The sequence below is a fragment of the Hemibagrus wyckioides genome, linkage group LG14, assembly GCF_019097595.1.
Source record: "Hemibagrus wyckioides isolate EC202008001 linkage group LG14, SWU_Hwy_1.0, whole genome shotgun sequence".
NCBI classification, from domain to species: domain Eukaryota; kingdom Metazoa; phylum Chordata; class Actinopteri; order Siluriformes; family Bagridae; genus Hemibagrus; species Hemibagrus wyckioides.
Window position 1 is genome coordinate 4,083,453 of NC_080723.1, and position 19,746 is coordinate 4,103,198.

The following is a 19,746-nucleotide window of genomic DNA, read 5'->3' on the forward strand; positions in this document are numbered from 1 at the left end:
AGGGACAGGGTGAAGGGAGGGCGCTTTGGATAAGTGCCTTTATCTTTTCCAGGAAGCTATTGAAAGACAAGCTTGAAATCCAGAAAATTGGAAGCGTCGGGAAACCGGAGATGAACGTTTCGAACCAAACTTGTGCCCCAGTTTGGTACGGTGCATCTTGCAACGTCTTACTCTGCTTACGGAAAACAGTTGTCTTAGTCATTTAGTCATTAGTCTTCATGTCTGTGCTGTGTGTTTCTCACCAGCTGTTGTTTCTCGTGCTGCAGTGTTCACACAGTAAGGCCTGACAAGCATGGCTACCGAAGCCTGACTTAAAATAAGTCATACACGCATTGCATCTACATTTCTTTTTCCAGTCATTAGTCTGATCAAATGGTGATCTTTTTTAATCTGTCACTCTTGTTCACGAACAGGCCTCAGGCTCCATGCTTGACTTTGAAACATTTCATCAGCATATTTACAGTACACTTCATCCAAGTGTCTAACATTTCATTCTTTTTAACTAGCACACAGCCGCCCCTTCTTATAACACCTTAATTACACGATATATTCTCACTCCCCTGACGTCACCAGGGTCCGTGACAGGCCAGTAGTTTTCGCGATATCAAAGCGTAGTGTCGGATCGGGGGGTCTCTGTAGAGACCGTGCTGGGGATATTATGTTCTGAGCCTGGCAGGCACTCGGAAAATCCAGTCAACGCAGAGCAGTTGTCTGTGTTACCTCGGCTCTGTGTGTCCCGTGCTGTCTGGACATTTCAACACCTCGTAACTATCTTGAGCTCATAACAGTTTCAGTCTGGTGCACCGTGGACTAATGCTAATTCAGCCAAAAAAGGCTTGAACGTCTAGCAGATGTGTCAAAATTGAGAGACATCTCTCTATCCGACTGTCAGCCGTGAGATCTGACATTTCTGTCCACGTTACCTCAGTATCAGGCGCTCTATCTGATAATGCACTGTATAACTCCGGACTGCTAATGAAGTTGGAGTCAGTGTGTATGAGCAGACACCATGTTGTTGGCGTCCTCATGGCGATGTACTTCTTATAGGGTGGTATAAAGAACTAATTGCAGTGTACTTGATTAGTGCTAGTTACCGGCTGACAGACGGCTCGTTGACGCGCAGGAAGTGCTGAGCTAAGGGCTTTTTTTGTGTGTGTGTGTGTGTGTGTGTGTGTGTGTTAACCGGCTACTGTAGTGTATGTGGCATGATTAAAATGCCCCGTGTCTCTTAAGCCCACTCTAATATGAGCAGAGTTCAGATGCTCATTCATCAACCTACTCCCTCCTCACAGATGCTGCTGGAGTCAAGGCTGGACCTACTGAACTGACATCAAGCTGATTTTTAGGAAGAAAAGCACAGCATTTAACTCTAAAGTGTTGCTTTTCACCGTGTGGTGGAACAAATGGGAAAGATTCTCAGGTTTTCAGAGAGAAGAAGGGGAAAAAAGGCATCTTGATGAGTGAGCTTTATGTGGAATATGTCCATAGCATTTATTTATTTATTTATTTGTTTGTTTGTTTGTTCGTTCATTCATTCATTCAGTCCTCAGGGGACCTGTGTTTGACCCGTGACCAGTCAGTGTATGATTATATCTTTTGGAGTGATTTATATACCTTTCTGCTTATTGATTGTGTTACAGAGCGATCAAAGGTAAACTTAAAAGCTAGTGCTGAGCGGCACCATTATTGCAGATTTGGCTTTTTTCATCCATTATTTATCCCTGCGAGCCTATTCTATATGCCATTACAGACTTCATAAGAGCACAGGTTTCTGCAAGACCTCACTGCTCACTTAATGTAAATACTGAATGGATTCAATACGGTGAGTGTGGGGAATCATAAAAGTGCCATAAAAAGCCTATGGAGATGCTATCCAGCCGCAGACTGTCCAACTCTTCCTGGTGGAAATGCATTCCTGATTTATTGTAGCGGATAGAGAGTTGATTTAAATGTGGGCATGTCAGTATATCAGTGGCTAAAGCCTCGCTGCCATATAGCACCCAGAGTAATGCACAGGTGGGAAATGTCTGAGGAACTGTAACTAGTGGCCTATGGCTTTAGTGCATATAATGATGGATGATAAAGATGCTGAATGTTTTGATGGATGCTTAAGATGCTCTGTGTTTCTGCTCCCTCTCTCTCTCTCTCTCTCTCTCTCTCTCTCTAGCACAAAGCTCGTGTTGAAGCCATGACGCTGGACTTGGCGTCATTGAGAAGTGTCCGAGAGTTTGCAGAATCCTTCAAAGCAAAGAAGCTGTAAGTAAATCCGTTCCAGTATTATAATGATGAAGATGGAAACGCATTTTGATTCGTCATCCTCATCATAGTGGGATGGAACCGGCCTTCTAACCTTTTGTTTATCTTTGTTTCATTCTGTTTGTCATCGGCAGGACATTCCTTGTCTCCCTGATTATTTAAAAATTAAAAGCATTAATGCATCCCTCCGTCCTGAAGAGAGTCCCGCACATAAAACAAAACAGTCTTAGAGCCTTAGCCAAGCTTTTCTAGAGAGCCATTAGCTCCATTTGAGCAGTGGTCTGAGTCCAGGGCTAGAGGCTGACCCCACCAAACTCACTTGCTTCCTTTCCCTGACTCCATTACCGAGCTATCAAATCAGCGCAGGGCCAAAAGGTCCAGCCTCTCTCATCATAAGCTTCCCCTCCCCACTCCCTGGTCAATAAATAAGTATCTCAACCTTACTGCATAATTCCATCAATCTCATCTCCGCAGATTTTGAAGTCCTTCACAGTCTCCCAGTTAAATCAATTACTGGCAAGGCTTTCATGAAGTTACATTACATGACGGAAGGCAAAGGAATAGTGACATTGGCTCTCAAAGACAGGCTGTGTAAAGAAAACAAAAAAGCCCACAATGCTTGTTTTTTTCCCCCAGTTCAGATAACGTAATGGAACAAGACAATTTTGAGGTTTTTTGTTGTTGTTGTAAACACAGGAATATTGGTGTGTTTTTAGCTTTAGTCATTGTCATGTGATAGCAACATGTACTGTTAAGGGTTTACCCGTAGGATTTTTAACTGTAATTATTTTGTGATTTGTATGAGATATACAGATGCTAAACATTTTTGTGTGAGAATTGAATTCTCTAGGTTATGATATTTCTCTGACAGTGTTAGTTCTACAGCTTTATGCTGGAGGAGCCATTTTGCAGCCAAGTGAGCCGCCACATCAGCTTTCCGTCTTGAGCTCTGCCGAGATGCTACCTTCTGTATTTTCCTCATCTTCATCCCACACAGAATGTGGTAGAGGTGACTGTTGGTAGTTGTGGTGGTGATATCGTTCTCTCCAGGCTCTCAGGGGATTCCAGGGCTTATCTGGCCCCGGGCAGGCCCTCAGGCAGGACACTGCCGCCTGCAGCAGCCGCTTGGTCAGCAGCCAGAGGCCTTGAGGTGACCGTCACCCTCTCCCCAAATCCTCTTCCTCATTCCCCCACCTCGCCACCTTGCCACACAACCGGTACGCACTGTGTTGTTCAAACCCTAATGAGGCCGTACTGGTCATCATCCATGGTTGGCACACTTTCAGAACGCTGTTGTGGACCCAAAATGAGAATTGAATGGAACGTGAGGCGCTGAATTTGATGAGACTACAGTGGAGTCATGTCATACTGCCATGCTACTCTTTTGTGGTGCATGTGTCTCTAGTAGTGCCTGTACTAGAACGCTTTCTCTACTCTGTCATGGCTGAGTGAAGGAAGCGACAGCCTGGGCTCTTGCAAATTTCTTTCCTCTCTTTGCCACAGCCCGCCACTAAGATCAGCTCTCTGGCTGCTCTAATAGAAGCTGATGGCATTTAATAAGAGAGAAAGATTAAGCCATTAGTCCAAGGCCATTTGGGACCCAAATCATTTACTTGGCCCAGTGACCCACAGTGAGTGTGGAGATGGGGTTCAAACATGGCCGTACACACATGCAGGCCCAACCGACTTCACTGTAAAGTGGCCTCCTCCAGCACGGGACTCCACGTTCCTCCATGGCTCACCTGAACCACACATAGGCACCAGATCCTTCATTATTTTGCTGAATACTAAATGAAATTAACGAGAATTCTTACTTCTCTCACTCCTCCGAGATGCTCTAGTTCTATTTCTTACAACTTAACCATTGTACTTGTCAGCCACACCCACTGGATCGGAACCTTCCCAGTATTCAAATTTCAAATGGGGGGGAGCAATGTTTTTCTTGTATTTCTGCGCACGTTGTTCCTAGATTATTGGTGAGCTTGTATGTGTGTGCGTGTATATATATATATATATATATATATATATATATGTATATATATATATATATATATATATGTATGTGTGTGTATATATATATATATATATATATATATATATATATATATATATATATATATATATATATATATATATATATATGTGTGTGTATATATATATATATATATATATATATATATGTGTGTGTATGTATATATATATATATATATATATATATATATATATATATATATACATACACACACATATATATATATATATATATATATATATATATATATATATATATATATATATATATATATATATATATATGTGGTATATATTTATATATATATATGTGTGTGTGTGTGTGTGTCCCAGAGGAAGAAGAGTAGATTAATTCGCATCAGAATAGGGAGCTGCTGAGGTGTGAATGGCAGCAGGCAGCTGGTGAAGGTGCCTCCCAACCCCCTTATTTCTGCTTCCAGCAATTACACGCAGTACCAGTAAATGGAAACACGATCTATGCTTTTCTCAGACGTTTCTTTCTCTCGTTCTCTTTGTTCTCCTCACACTAGGACTTGCACGATGGAAAGATTTTAATTGCCTCTACACGACATCCGGTGACGTTTACCCGAATCGTACGACACTTCCAGGGCTACTTACCTTTACAGCGTATGATAGTAAACATTTAGAGCAGCAGCAGAAAAAAACGTTGGCCATGTGGACAGTAACCAAAGCAATTTAGAAAATAATTCTATTGAATTGAGTTCTTTTACTGTTTAAAGTGTGTTGCTTTGGACTCAGCTAAAAAATCCAGCTGTGTTTTGGTGAGCAGCTCCCGACTGCACAGCCCGACCGTATCGTTCCACCTTCCCTAGTTAAAAGCTGAAATGCTCACTTTCCTGTTTCACTTTTTAGGATGATTAAATCATCTGTTTCAAATGGTCAGTCACAAGCAGGGAGGAAAAAAAAAATCAATATCACATGTCTATGAATATTCCTTTTTTCCCCCTCCTTTGTTCCTATGTAATTAATTTTGGCTTGATATCATTTCCGTTCTAAAGCACCGTTCTTGCACATGGTGTTTTATGACCTCATACATACAGTGGAATGTCCTCCATTTTTGGGCAAAACTCCTCCCCGTTTCGCTCGTTGCTTGTACATTAGATGTCCCTCCATAGTAACATTATTACCTTGATGAGCTCTGAATATCAACTGCCAAGTCAGGGATGCAATCTAATTTAGCCCTTACTGTAAAAAAAAAAAAAAAAAAGTGTGTGTGTGTGTGTGTGTGTGTATTTTAAATCTGTGCTCTGTTACACCAGCCCTTTGTGTAGACTATAAACAGAGCCCCTTAATAGTAGGTGGCCAGAGGAGAGGGAGGAAAGGTAATCGCTCTTTTATGTGGGGAGATTATTCTCGGGTCAAAGGTCATGCCCTGGGGGTTCTTTGAAAGTAAATATGTAGGATTATTTCTCCCTGCTCCCTCGTTACCGCCCCCGCTAGCCCAGCATGTAAATTGCACATCTGCGGCAGACCCCCTCGATCGCGTTAATAAGTTTAAAGGGAGTTTTTACATTATGTGGGCTCGCCTATTAAAGCCGTTTGTTAGCTTTTTGCTTATGAGGACAGACCTGGCAGGGAGCTGTATTAAGAGAGTGAGGCTGCTGTAAAGGCATGTTGTTAAATCACAGGCCACACACCAGGAGAATTAGCCTGAGTTTATGGGGCAAACAGCAATACACGGTCCTCTCTCCCACCGAGGCTCATTCAATCAGCCACCTCATATCTGAAACTTGAAGTGGGGGGTTGCTTTACTGTCGAAACAGACACGATCCTGTTACCTGCCTCTGAAATCTTTCCCTGCTATCATCATCATCATCATTAAGGGGATTTTCTTTTACTTTATTTTTTCACTCAGACACTGAAAAAAATACTGAACTGCCGCTCTTAAACGCGGTGGATAAATAATTCATGTTAACCGTGTTGCATTAAGATCAAGGTTTATTTAGAAATAAATAAAGCTAAGTTGTCTGATTGGGAACGGGCGTCCGGTGCCGGTGTTGTCGTTGTTATATGTCGGTGTATGGACGCTGCAGCCCATGGGATCAGCGTTCTGCAGTTCAGTGGGAATCGCACAACGTGTTCTCCTTCCATTACGTGCCTTTTGACCAAAGCGTGAAAGTCATAAAGTTTAATAGTATTCACTGAGAATCTGACAGCATACTTCATTAAGTCTCATGTAGAGTGGAGTCTGTGCTTGCTGTCAGTCCGAGGGTGCCAGTGTCTACCTCCAGAAAGACGGCTTTTGTTTTAAGGAGTCTGTATAACAGGCTGAATATCTGCCTTTGACTTATTATCCAGACTGGAAATACTGTGGATGCTGTAATGTGACTGAATTCTGACAAACCTTACTTTACTCTGACAAAACTTACACTTTTTAAGAAACTCGAATACACTTTTGCCAAAAGTTTTGGGACGTCTGCCTTTACATGCACATGATTTTTAATGACATTCCATTCTTAATCCGTAGGGTTTAATATGGAGTTGACCCGCCCTTTGCAGCTATAACAGCTTCAACTCTTTCCACAAGGTTTAGGAGTGTGTTTATGGGAATTTTTGACCATTCCTCTAGAAGCGCATTTGTGACGTCAGGCACTGATGTTGGACGAGAAGGTCTGGCTCACAGTCTCCACTCTAATTCATCCCAAAGGTGTTCTATCAGGTTGAGGTCAGTTCCTCCACACCAAACTCTCTCATCCATGTCTTTATGGACCTTGCTTTGTGCACTGGTGTGCAGTCATGTTGGAACAGGGAGGGGTCATCCCCAAACTGTTCCCACAAAGCATGAAATTGTCCAAAATGTCTTGGCATGAAGCCGAAGCATTAAGAGTTCCTTTCACTGGAGCTTGAATTCACTGAGCTCTTGAGAGCGAGCCATTCTTTCACAAATGTTCGGAGAAGCAGTCTGCACGCCTAGGTGCTTGATTTTATATGTTCCATGGACGTGATTGGAACACCTTAATTCAATGATTTGGAGGGGTGTCCCAAAACTTTTGGGAATATAGTGTATTTTCTAACAAATATGATTTGGGGATTTTGTATTTATTTAACCCTTAAAGTTTTGAGAAAATAGCACACTGGAAGGAACAGGCAAGAGTAACAAACGTTAAAGGTTTCTCAGAGAGTAATGGGTTCGATCATCTGTTACACTTTTATAGTTTTTATAGACATCTTTCTAAACCATTTAGAAAAATGGAACTATCTCTTAGGCAACAAAAACTTTCATTGTCTACTTACTTTTGTCTTTCATGTGACCTTGGTTAGCTGCGCCCTCTCTTCTGACCACGACTTTCTTTGCTACATCAGTTATACAACATGTAAATCTTTTCATCACACCCTTTTCACCAATACACCACTTTTCCGGTCATTTTTAATCAGTACAAACAAATGAATTCTATCATCGCCGTAAGTCTGATATAAAACGAGCCAGGACGTTGTTGGATTTCAGTGGGAGACGTTTATATTTCTGTTTAAATAAACTTAAGTAAATGTAAAAAGTTTCCCAGGTGAAGGTTTTCCGCAGGTCTCCACGTAAATAAAGGAATTTATTTCCTTGATCGTTTCCACTGCGCACCCCTTCCTACATCCTCTTGCGCTGATGCAGACGACGGTGTTTCCTCTCCGAACCTGGGGGGGAAACGCATCATGCATTCCTTTTTTTAATGTCATAGAGAAAGCTCATTATAGCAGGCGAATAACAATTCCTCCATTAATTTTCCAGCAACCAGTTTTTAATTAATAGTGCAGGCAGTTTTAAACACAGAGTACACAAATTGCCTCTGGCTCTCATAATTAATTCTAATGGAAGAAATTAAAAATTGGTGGGGTGGATTCAGATTGTTCTGCGGCGCCACCAAGGGTTCGAGACCAGCGGAGCGACTCTGTCAAAGGCAAGGATCTTCCAGAGGTTGGGACAGATGTTCCCGGATGTGAGATGACCTTGTTTTACTCATCTTGTGGTTTATACTTAGACAGAAGCCTAAAAAACAAAGCATTATTTGAAGCAAGTCTTCTCACTGCACTTTTTGAATAAGTTGTTTTTAACCTCATTAGTGGACTGGGTTATAGAATTGTCTCATCTAATGATAAACATTTATTCGGAGCATGCTCTGAATTCATTATTCATGTAACATAATCTAGTTGTATGTGATAAGCAGGTCATTACGTGATTCCACCTCATTTAATGGAGAACATACGAGACAAATTGTCCCACTTTATCATATAATCTTGACAGACCGGGTATCTTACCTTACCTTATCTGCTTACCTTATTATCTCTGCTTACCTTACCGTATCTCTATTATCTACCTTTAAATTTCTAGTATTTAGTATTTTTTGTTATATTTTTTATTTTATTTATTTTATTATTTATTACCTATGTTTGTGGATACTGCTGGAAGTTGTAAATTTCGGATTTGGGATAAATAAAGTATCTGTCTATCTGTCTGTCTGTCTGTCTGTCTATCTCTCTATCTATCTATCCATCTATCCATCTATCCATCTATCTATCTATCTATCTATCTATCTATCTATCTATCTATCTATCTATCTATCTATCTATCTATCTATCTATCTAAACTCTGCTAAATAAACCCTAAATACTAGTTTCAGCTGTTAGATGGAGAATTGTGCAGCTCTGCTATGAATGATTTATTTTAGCTTTAGGTCCTGTACCCTAAGACGTTAACGCCGTACTCCTCCGAGGACATACGAGGAAAAGTGATGTCCCAAGATGCCTCTGCGAAGTAGCTCTCACCTTTCTTCGAGCTGATTTAGCTGATCCTACAGAGTGGCTGCAGCTCCAGCTGGATTCCAGCCCAGATGTCAGCTGACACCATTAGCTGCTTTCTCGCACCCGCTGCCTTTCCTCTCTCACCTTTCACAGCCATTGTCCTACCTCTTTCACCTTTCTCCCCTCGCGTGCCGTTTCCCCTCTCCCGCCTTTCCACCAGAACAGCACTGCACATCCTGTGCTGTTTTCAGGCAACCGGATTATTTTTAAACTTGCTATTTTTGGCCCGTAGCGCTGAGTTCTATGAATATCACGATACAAAAATAGTGAATATAATTGCCTTCTTTAACTATTTCTTGTGTCAGGCATGTGATTGTAACCCCCCACCCCCCATGCGTGACTTTAAAGGAATGTCAGACTTCTGTAACAAGTAGCTAAATGCAAGTGTTATTTATAATGTGTGTGTGTGTGTGTGTGTGTGTGTATAGGCCCCTGCACATCCTGGTGTGTAATGCGGCGGTGTGTACGCAGCCATGGCGTTTGACGGAGGACGGCTTGGAGTCTACCTTCCAGATCTGCCATCTGGGCCACTTCTATCTAGTGCAGCTGCTGCAGAACGTGCTGCGGCGTTCAGCTCCTGCCCGTGTGGTAGTGCTGTCCTCTGAATCTCACAGGTCAGTGCTTTCCTGTACCATCTCTTCCCTCTCTTCCCTCTTTTATGGCCTGAGCAAGCTAAATCCTGCAATCCAACAGGGAAAGAAATGATGCTACGTCTAATAGGAGTCGATGTCTGTCATTTTGCATTACAATTTTATAGGAATAATTTCCAAACGCTTTTATATGGAGCTTTTGTACTGAGTCAAAGACAGGCGATGCGAAGCAGAAGTCAGAAGAAACGTTGAAACATACGTGTCTGATGATCTCATGGCTCATGTGCATTTAATACGCTTTATTCTCAAAAGCCAACCGACTTCTGGTGTACAGTTTCTAATTCAGTTTTATTTCAATCATCACAAAACAGCTTTCCAGAACTATTTCAATTCAGGAAATAAATTATAAATGTAAAATCGATTCCTAATGAGCAAGTCAGAGGCAAGCGAGGAAAAACTACCTGGGGCGAAATCTGAGAGGAACCAGACTTCACTGGATCGTGTGATTTTAAAATACTTCACCAGTTCACGTGTAGTTTCCAGGTGATATATCGATTCTGACCAAATTAATTGAATAGAATTGCCATGATTGATCGAAGACAGGGGCAGCACAGTGGCTTAGTGCGTAACACTGTCGCCTCACAGCAAGAAGGTCCTGGGTTTGAATCCCGGGTTCGAACAGGCAGGGGCCTTTCTGTGTGGAATTTGCATGCTCTCCCTGTGCCTTTGTGGGTTTACTCCGATTACTCTGGTTTTCTCCCACAGTCCAAAAACATGCCCATTAAATTGCCCATAGGAGTTAGTGTGAGTGCGTGTGGTTGTCTCTATATACGGCGACCTGTCCAGGGTGTACCCCTGCCTTTCGCCCAAGGTGTGCTGGGATAGGCTCCAGCAGATCCCCGTGACCCTAATTAGGAAAAAAGCGGGTACAGAAAATGGGTGGATGCTAAGCTTGTGAAACGTTTCAGCGTTCCTGCGCTAGGTTAGCGTGCGAGTGATGGAGCGTATGGGTGGAGAGGTGTTTTCTGGAAGCACACTGTACTGGTGGGGCAGGGATGGGGAGATGCGGAACACCGGTCTTAATAAATAGTTGAGGGTGATGGACAAAGGAAAAGGGCAGGAGAATTATTTTGAGGACAGTTCAAATACTCTTCACTGATTAGGAAGAGAAAATAACAATAATGTTTCAGCCTCACAGTACCTCCGTGCCACCAGAACCTCCTACCATTACTCATCCCCTAACCTCTTAATGACTTGGGCTGAGCTTACACACACACACACACACACACACACACACTTTTCTACAGTACTGTCATTTCCCACACAGTTTGCAGTTCAAAAGAAACATTTCTTGTGATTTTCTGTTCCTCCGTTTCTCCCCCGCGCTCACTTGCTTCAATACGAGCCGTTTTCACTTCGCTGGCTTGACCTTTGACCTGGGGAAAATTACATTTTCTACTTAAGCACTGAGTAAAACCTTTACCTGGCGAGACAGGTAGGCGAAGCAGAGAAGGAAATGAGCGCTGAGTTTTCAGGAAAACAAACCTAAGACTCTCTCATAGTCTCACCTATGGTCATGAGCTTTTGGGTCATGACCGAAAGGACGAGATCCCGGATACAAGCGGCCGAAATGTGTTTCCTCCGTAGGGTGGTGGGGCGCTCCTTTAGTGATAGGGTGAGGAGCTTGGAGTAGAGCCGCTGCTCCTCCACATTGAAAGGGGCCAGTCGAGGTGGCCCTTGCATCTGTTTCGGATGCTTCCTGGACGTCTCCCTGGGGAGGTGTTCCAGGCATTCCCCACCAGGAAGAGACCCCGGGGAAGACCCAGGACACGCTGGAGGGACTATGTCTCTCGGCTGAGAATCCCCCCGGAAGAGCTGGAGGAAGTGTCTAGGGAGAGTGAAGTCTGGGCATCCCTGCTCCATGCGACCCGGCTCCGGAAGACGATGAATGAATGAATAAATGAATGAATAAATGAATGAACCTAAGACTCCTTTACACTAAGGCTTAGGGAACAGAGTGACAGACAGGCTCCTAGACTTTCTTTAGCTGTACCCAGTGTGAGCATCTTTTGTCACTACAGTACACGAGTCTTGTGCTCCAGGCCCGAGGCAGCATTGTATGGGGAAAGAACTAGCGTGCAGCTGCTGTTTGTTAATTAACCAGAGATATAACATGCCAAACCACAGCCCAACATGGGCACATGGGGCTTGTCAACAGCAAATAGAACAGTTTGATTGGCTGCTGCATAATGGCTTTAGTGAAAATGTAAATGTTGACTCTGTTTAGAGCGAGAGAGAGGAGAGAGAGAGAGAGATGAGCTTGGAACAAACAATTAGACATAAACTCCTTGGGAGAGAGAATTTCTTACAGTAAACCATCTCTCCAGGCTTTAACCACACACACACACACACACACACACTGGCGTCCATGTACACACAGCTTTGTGTTCATGAAGCCTTGTCAAACATCTGGTGTTTAACAGCTCATTCGGAGCCAATTAAACAACATCATGTCACAGCTTTGATTTGCATTAAGCTAAGCCAGGTTGTAACAGTGCTGCAAGCGCAGGCCTTCGCCAGAGCGGATATTGTTTCCTTCTTTTCTTGTTTTTGTTTAAAGACTAGTTCTGCCCTTTTTTAAGCTTTAATTACGACAGGATTTCTATAACATTTTTCAGAAGGTTAATATTACTCACAATTCTTTTAGCATGGTGTTTCATGGAAATCGAGGTTCGTTCACATCACAAGGTTAAAGTGACAAATCTGTCTGTCTGTCTGTCCTTCTATCTATCTATCTATCTATCTATCTATCTATCTATCTATCTATCTATCTATCTATCTATCTATCTATCTGTCTGTCTGTATGTCTGTCCTTCTATGTATTTGTCTATCTGTCTATCTATCTGTCTATCTATCTATGGTGTTTAATGGAAACTGAGGTTCATTCACATCACAGGTTAATGTGACACAAATCTAATTTTTTGCCAAGAACCCGATCTTTTCAAATCAGACCTGAGCCACTCGGTCCTTGGTATTTGGTCCTAGGTCCAGTACATGGTCATGTGACCCATGATCGAGACTTTTCCCTATTAGCTTTGTGAAAGTCAGTGTTGTTGTCACATCCCATAACTACAACAAAACTAGGAAGAACTGAGCTGAAACTGAACTGAGTCCCGGTGTGAAACATTTTCTGAAGAAACTGATACCCATGTAAGGGGCATTTAGGGCAACAGGGGGAACGTTCTCATTAAAAACAGTTGCAGTTATGAAAAAGTGAAATCATATGAAAATGAGATGGATAGTGTGCTGTATTTCACGATACTGATAATTGTCCCCTACCATCATCAGCTGAATCAGTAAAAACTAGGAAGACTTTTTGTTAGAACTACTAGAAACTAGGAAATATTGTGATTGCCATGTCTGGATCTTCACTCTGGTCCCCTCCTGTTGCTGTAGGTTCACAGATCTGGTGGATTCTTGTGGGAAGGTGGATCTGGCTCTGCTCTCACCACCTCAGAAGGAGTACTGGTCCATGCTGGCCTACAACAGGGCCAAGCTCTGCAACATCCTTTTCTCCAGTGAGCTGCACCGTCGCCTCTCTCCTCACGGGGTCACTTCCAACGCAGTGCATCCTGGGAACATGATATATACATCCATCCACCGGAGCTGGTGGCTCATGACCTTCCTTTTCAACCTGGCACGCCCCTTCACCAAGTCCATGGTAAGGATCGGCTGCTTCTCTACATGTCTATACATCTTAGTCTTACTTCTTTAAAACAGTGTGTCTACTGGAACAACTGGAACATGATAAATCCAGGGATTTCCACATCTTGTTTTAAAGTAATGGAAATTTCCCATGAATAAAGTATCTGTCTGTCTGTCTGTCTGTCTATCTATCTATCTATCTATCTATCTATCTATCTATCTATCTATCTATCTATCTATCTATCTATCCGTCTGTCTGTCTGTCTATCTATCAATCCGTCCGTCCATCTATCTATCTATCTATCTATCTATCTATCTATCTATCTATCTATCTATCTATCTATCTATCTATCTATCTGTCTGTCTGTCTAGCTATCCTTCTGTCTGTCTAATAATCTGTTATGAGGCTGTAAATATCCGGTATAATGATTTATCAGGAGCTATCTAAAAGATCCATTCATCCGAGGTAGCGTTGAAGCACGCTAGCTAACCACATAATAATTAATATCAGTAAAGATATTTGTCTACATGATGCCCCCAGTGTTGTGAATAGCATCATGTGGCACACATTCACACATTTTATCACTGCAAGTCGCCGGGCGCTGCACTACAAAGTCGCCAGTGGGCGTTTATACTACTGGTTGCCATAGTAACGAAGTTCATCAGTGGGAGGTACTCGCACTAGGATTCCACTCGACAAAAGATCAGGTTTCTTGCTGCTTAAATGCGTCATATCACACCAGATGAAGTAGAAGCAGCGTGGTCGTTGCCGTGGAGCTACTGTTACTGCATTGGGCAGACGCCCTTATCTAGAGCAATGACCAGTTAAGGGTTAAGGGCCTTGCTTAAGGGCCCAGCTTGGTGGACCTGGGATTTGAACTCACAACCTTCTGATCCAACACTAAGTTACCACATTCCCATTGGTATTCTCTACACCCATATTCACACAAGTTTTCACAATTTTTTTGCGTGGCTGGACACGCTCACATCCGGTCAGTCAACTCTTAAAAAACTAAAATGATCACATCGGCTCGCTGTATAAGAGTTCAACTGTCTGTCTGTCTGTTCTTTCTTTCTTTTTCGTTTTTTGTCTGTCTGTCTGTCTTGTCTGTCTGTCTTGTCTGTCTTTCTTTCTTTCTTTCTTTCTTTCTTTCTTTCTTTCTTTCTTTCTTTCTGTCTGTCTGTCTGTCTGTCATATAATCATTAGTTATATCTGTGACGCTCAGGTATCACTGATGTTTGTGTTGAAGCAGGCTCCACTCACATCTCCCAATTTTGTAAAGAAATTTTTATGTTTACGTTGCACTCCATGTGATTCCAGGCGCTGTGTGCACACGTGTGTGTGTGTGTGTGTGTGTGCAGCTGACAGGCTCATATAGCTTATTGTGGCATAAATCAGATGAGTAGCTCTTCCTGCACACCATCTTTTAGCCAGAAGCTGGAAGTCACACACACTTAGAGAGCCAAACTATAAAACCGAACATCATCGTAAATCATAAGCCATATCTGCTGCTCGGACGCCTCTGGTCCTTTCTTCCCGTCATCGTTTGCTTTAGGCCACACGTCGTGTTTGATGTATGCCGTGTTTTAAATATGACCACTTTTTTGTGATGCATGCTTCTTTCTTTGCTACAGCCCCCCTTCCCCCTCCCCCCAAAAACGATTCTTTAAATGTTGTGTAGTAAAATGTACAGGCTGGTGTTTTAAGGAGATTGTATGACGTTGAAGGTGTGTCCACTTCTCAGCTGGAGCAGACACAGCCCCTGCTATCAGCCTGTAACTGTACACAAGTACAGAGACAGAGAGAAAACATTCTAAAGTTATTATTTATCTCTAATGAACAAGTGTGAGGTGAGGATGGTGAGGAAAAACTCCCTGAGGAAGAAACCGTGAGAGGAACCAGACTGAGAATAGAACCTCATCCTCATCTGTGTGACACTGGACAGGAAATAATGTTCTAATTCTTTCTTTCTTTCTTTCTTTCTTTCTTTCTTTCTTTCTTTCTTTCTTTCTTTCTTTCTTTCTTTCTTTTTCTTCTTCTTCTGTCTGTCTGTCTCTTTCTTTCTTTCTTTCTTTCTTTCTTTCTTTCTTTCTTTCTTTCTTTCTTTCTTTCTTTCTTTCTTTCTTTCTTTCTTCTTTCTTTCTTTCTTTCTTTCTTTCTTTTTCTTTCTTTCTTTCTTTCTTTCTTTCTTTCTTTCTTTCTTTCTTTCTTTCTTTTTCTTTCTTTCTTTCTTTCTTTCTTTCTTTCTTTCTTTCTTTCTTTCTTTCTTTCTTTCTTTCTTTCTTTCTTTCTTTTTTCTTCTGTCTGTTTCTTTCTTTCTTTCTTTCTTTCTTTCTTTCTTTCTTTCTTTCTTTCTTTTTCTTCTTCTTCTGTCTGTCTGTCTCTTTCTTTCTTTCTTTCTTTCTTTCTTTCTTTCTTTCTTTCTTTCTTTATTTTCTTTTCTTTCTTCTGTCTTTCTTTCTTTCTTTCTTTCTTTCTTTCTTTCTTTCTTTCTTTCTTTCTTTCTTTCTTTCTTTCTTTCTTTCTTTCTTTCTTTTTTCTTCTGTCTGTCTCTTTTTCTTTCTTTCTTTCTTTCTTTCTTTCTTTCTTTCTTTCTTTCTTTCTTTCTTTCTTTCTTTCTTTCTTTCTTTCTTTCTTTCTCTCTCTCTCTCTCTTTCTTTCCCTCTTTCTTTTTCTTTCTTTCTTTCTTTCTCTCTCTCTCTTTCTTTCTCTCTTTCTTTTTCTTTCTTTCTTTCTCTCTTTCTTTTTCTTTCTTTCTTTCTTTCTTTCTTTCTTTCTTTCTTTCTTTCTTTCTTTTTCTTTCTTTCTTTCTTTCTTTCTTTCTTTCTTTTTCTTTCTTTCTTTTTCTTCTTCTTCTGTCTCTGTCTTTCTTTCTTTCTTTCTGTCTGTTTCTTTCTTCTGTCTGTCTGTCTGTCTGTCTGTCTGTCTGTCTGTCTGTCTTGTCTGTCTTTCTTTGTTTTTGCGTTTTTGTGATTTGTAGATTACATTGAAGATGCGCGCACACACACACACACACACACACACAACACACACACACACACAACACACACACACACACACAACACACACACACACGGCATATTTTTGGAACATTCTCTCCATGTTAAACCCAGCTAGCCGGCAATGCCAGGTCTATTTTTATTGAAAAATCATTCCTTGACAAATTCCTTGCTGCTGTTCCTGCAGAAGATCCCCTTCAGGAGATAGATGTGCTCCTGAGCAGACTGCACTTCTCACCCTGCCTTTATTTCTGGAACCTATGAAGAGAAACATAATTTTGATTACATTTCTAAATTCAGCACAGGCTTTGATATCATGATGTATGATTTAGATGTGCTTTTGCTGACTTGAGAAAGCCATCTCCACAGCAGAACTGCAATTTATTATATCAGGCTAATAACTCTCTCTCTCTCTCTCTCTCTCTCTCTCTGTATCACTTTCTCTCTCTCTCTCTCTCTCTCTCTCTCTCTCTCTCTCTCTCTCTGTATCACTTTCTCTCTCTCTCTCTCTCTCTCTCTCTGTATCACTTTCTCCCTCCCTCTCTCTCTCTCTCTCTCTCTCTCTCTCTCTCTCTCTCTCTCTCTCTCTCTCTCTCTCTCTGTATTACTTTCTCCCTCTCTCTCTCTCTCTCTCTCTCTCTCTCTCTCTCGCTATTGCTTGCTTTAATCTTATCTAAAAGTAGATCTTTCTTTCTTTCTTTTAATATATTAAAATTGTTTAATATTAGGAAATATTTTTTTAAATAATAAAATAACTAATAATAATAATAGAAATATATTTTGAATTAACTAACTAAATACTAAACTAACTACTAAATTACTACTAAACTACTAAATACTAACTAACTAACTAAATAAATAATTGTGACTTTCTTTTTATTGAAGAAATATATTATGAATTAAGCTAATAATAATAATAATAATATTGTTCATAATTACAAATCATTAATAACAGCAATAATAATAGACTTATAAAAGACTTATTATTATTCTTATTATTAGTACTTTATTTTTATTGTTTGAATACTACTACTTCTAATAATAATAATAATTATTATTATTATTATTATTATTATTATTATTATTATTATTGTGCATACTTCCTCAAGGTCAAATATTAAGGTAAAGAGTAAAAGTGTTTACAGCAACATTATCCTCCATGCCCATTCGGATTTCCCATTTGACAGCCGTAACCTTTGTGTTCGTGTTGTCAGACAGCTGTTTTACCATGTTTTGCATGACATTTTCTGAGACGTCTGGCCTTGGTGGCACGCGTCTAATGGCTGCGTGATGCTTTGGGAGAGAGGGCTGATGAGAAAGGGGGATTTGGAAACACAGCGGTCCAATCAGCGTCCCCCCCTCTCCTCTCCCCGCCGTGCCGAGCCTTTACAGGGGAGCGTGCCCCACGTCCGACTGCATGCTTTCAGCATTTTAGGGCAATTATTTTCCCCAGGATTGTGCCTCGGGCTTCTAGCTACCTTTTTACATATGCACGGGCTGAACTTTTGACCACGGCCCAATAGTCGTATATTAGCCAGCAGTTTGCTCTTAAAGGGAGACTTTAACAAGTTCCTCTGTGCATTGGCACTTGTCTCACCACTTGCCTGCGAGGTAATTTAACCCGGCTGCTGAGAGACGTAGTCTCACTTCTTCCTTATGGGAGCTTAAATCTCCTTCTTTCTTTCTTTCGCTGCCTGTCTCTGTCTCTTAAGCCCTTTCCCTAGTGTCCTGTCCCTCAGCGTACTGTAGGTAGAGTAAGACGGAGAGGTCGTGCAGAGAGGAGAGGACGAAGATCGTGTTAGCGATGGATTTCTGTTCAAGTCCAACTAACGAGGGTCCTGCTTCTATTATCTTTCTGTCTCTCCACATCTCTTTTCTTTTTTTTTAATGAAGCGCCATCTCCCCGAGAGACTTGGCTTCATTGCGCTGATGTGTGCAGTGATGGTGGCGCTTTGCATGTCTTCTTCCAGTTAGCGATGGTAAGGTCAGGTGTTGTTCCTCCATGCTTACAGGGGCCCGTGACGTGCGGCTCGCCTGACAGGTGCTTACCAGAGCAGAAAGGAGAGGAGCAGTGGTGTCTTCGCCACAACAGGGCCTAGTGAGCTGCCAGGAGCCCTAATAGACTCATAATTGGTGATTAGGGCCTTCAGGAAAAAGCAGTGGAGGTACAGCTACTGACTGCTTTCTGCTCTTCTCACACCATGCTTTGTGGCTTTGAGACTGGCAGTGAGGGTTTTGACCACACAGGTCAAAATAAAATGACCAGACCAAGTAACAGGAAGTAGATATTTATTTCAGTGGGACTTCGTCCTGTTTAGGAAAATCCACATCATGCAGATGTCAAGAAAGGAGAGGCAAAAACGGAGCAGGAGGCACCACTGACTCCATGTATTATCTTGTTTTCTCTCTCTCTCTCTCTCTCTCTCTCTCTCTCTGTCTCTCTCTCTCATTCTTTTTTCTGTCTCATTCTCTCTCTCTTTCTCTCTCTTTCTCTCTCATTCTTTTTTCTGTCTCTCTCATTCTTGTTTTCTCTCTCTAACTCTTTTTTTTTTTTTCTGTCTGTCTCTCTTTCTCTCATTCTTGTTTTCTCTCTCATTCTTGTTCTCTCTCTCTCTCTCTCTCTCTCTCTCTCTCTCTCTCTCTCTCTCCTGCCTTCAATCTAACACGCTTTATTGGCATGCAGTTACGCTATCGCTAAACCCTTCTAGAAAAGAGAGGACCTGTTATTAGCAAGCACATCCGGTTATATCAGCAAGCGTCCGTCGAGAGGAATCTAAATACAGCAGAAATGAATAGGAATGAATGAATAACAGTAAAGGTTCGTACGTCTCTATTCTGCTTATTAAGCCTCTGGAAGACAATCCAGAGGTCTGAAAGGCAACAGCCCCATTCACTCCTATTGACACATTCGTCCCGGTGCAAACCTATTACCTGGATTATTGCCTACCAAGATATAGGCTCCTGTTTCATTAAAGCAAAGAATATACACATACACTCTGTGTCTCTCTCTCTCTCACACACACACACACACACACACACACACACACACACACACACAGCAGCTCTCCTCAGCGTGTGGCTCATTGCACTGAGGGGAAATTGAGCAAATGGTTTTTTTTTTGTGGATTAGTTGATGTGGCCACGAGTGTGTCTGAATCGATAAGGAGGCTGGCAGGCAGCTTTCAAGCAGGACCCAGTGGCTGTCATGTCACACCGTTTGACCCACCCTCCCCCTCCACCACCTCCTGCCCAGTCAAAGTCACACAGCAACCCATCCATCTGAAACCTAATGCTATCTTCATCAAACGAGCTCAGCGTGCCCAACTGATTCGGTGTTAATGGAAGTAGAATGCTC

General features: G+C 41.8%; 1 protein-coding gene across 1 annotated transcript in view; it reads left to right on the plus strand.

Moving 5' to 3' along the window:
* Positions 1–19,746, plus strand: part of wwox (WW domain containing oxidoreductase) — a 186,113-nt gene that overhangs the window by 50,657 nt on the left and 115,710 nt on the right. Inside the window, exons 6-8 of the mRNA XM_058407981.1 lie at positions 2,168–2,256; positions 9,525–9,710; positions 13,143–13,407. Coding sequence (XP_058263964.1) covers positions 2,168–2,256; positions 9,525–9,710; positions 13,143–13,407 — 540 coding nt within the window. The remainder of the gene's footprint in view (positions 1–2,167; positions 2,257–9,524; positions 9,711–13,142; positions 13,408–19,746) is intronic.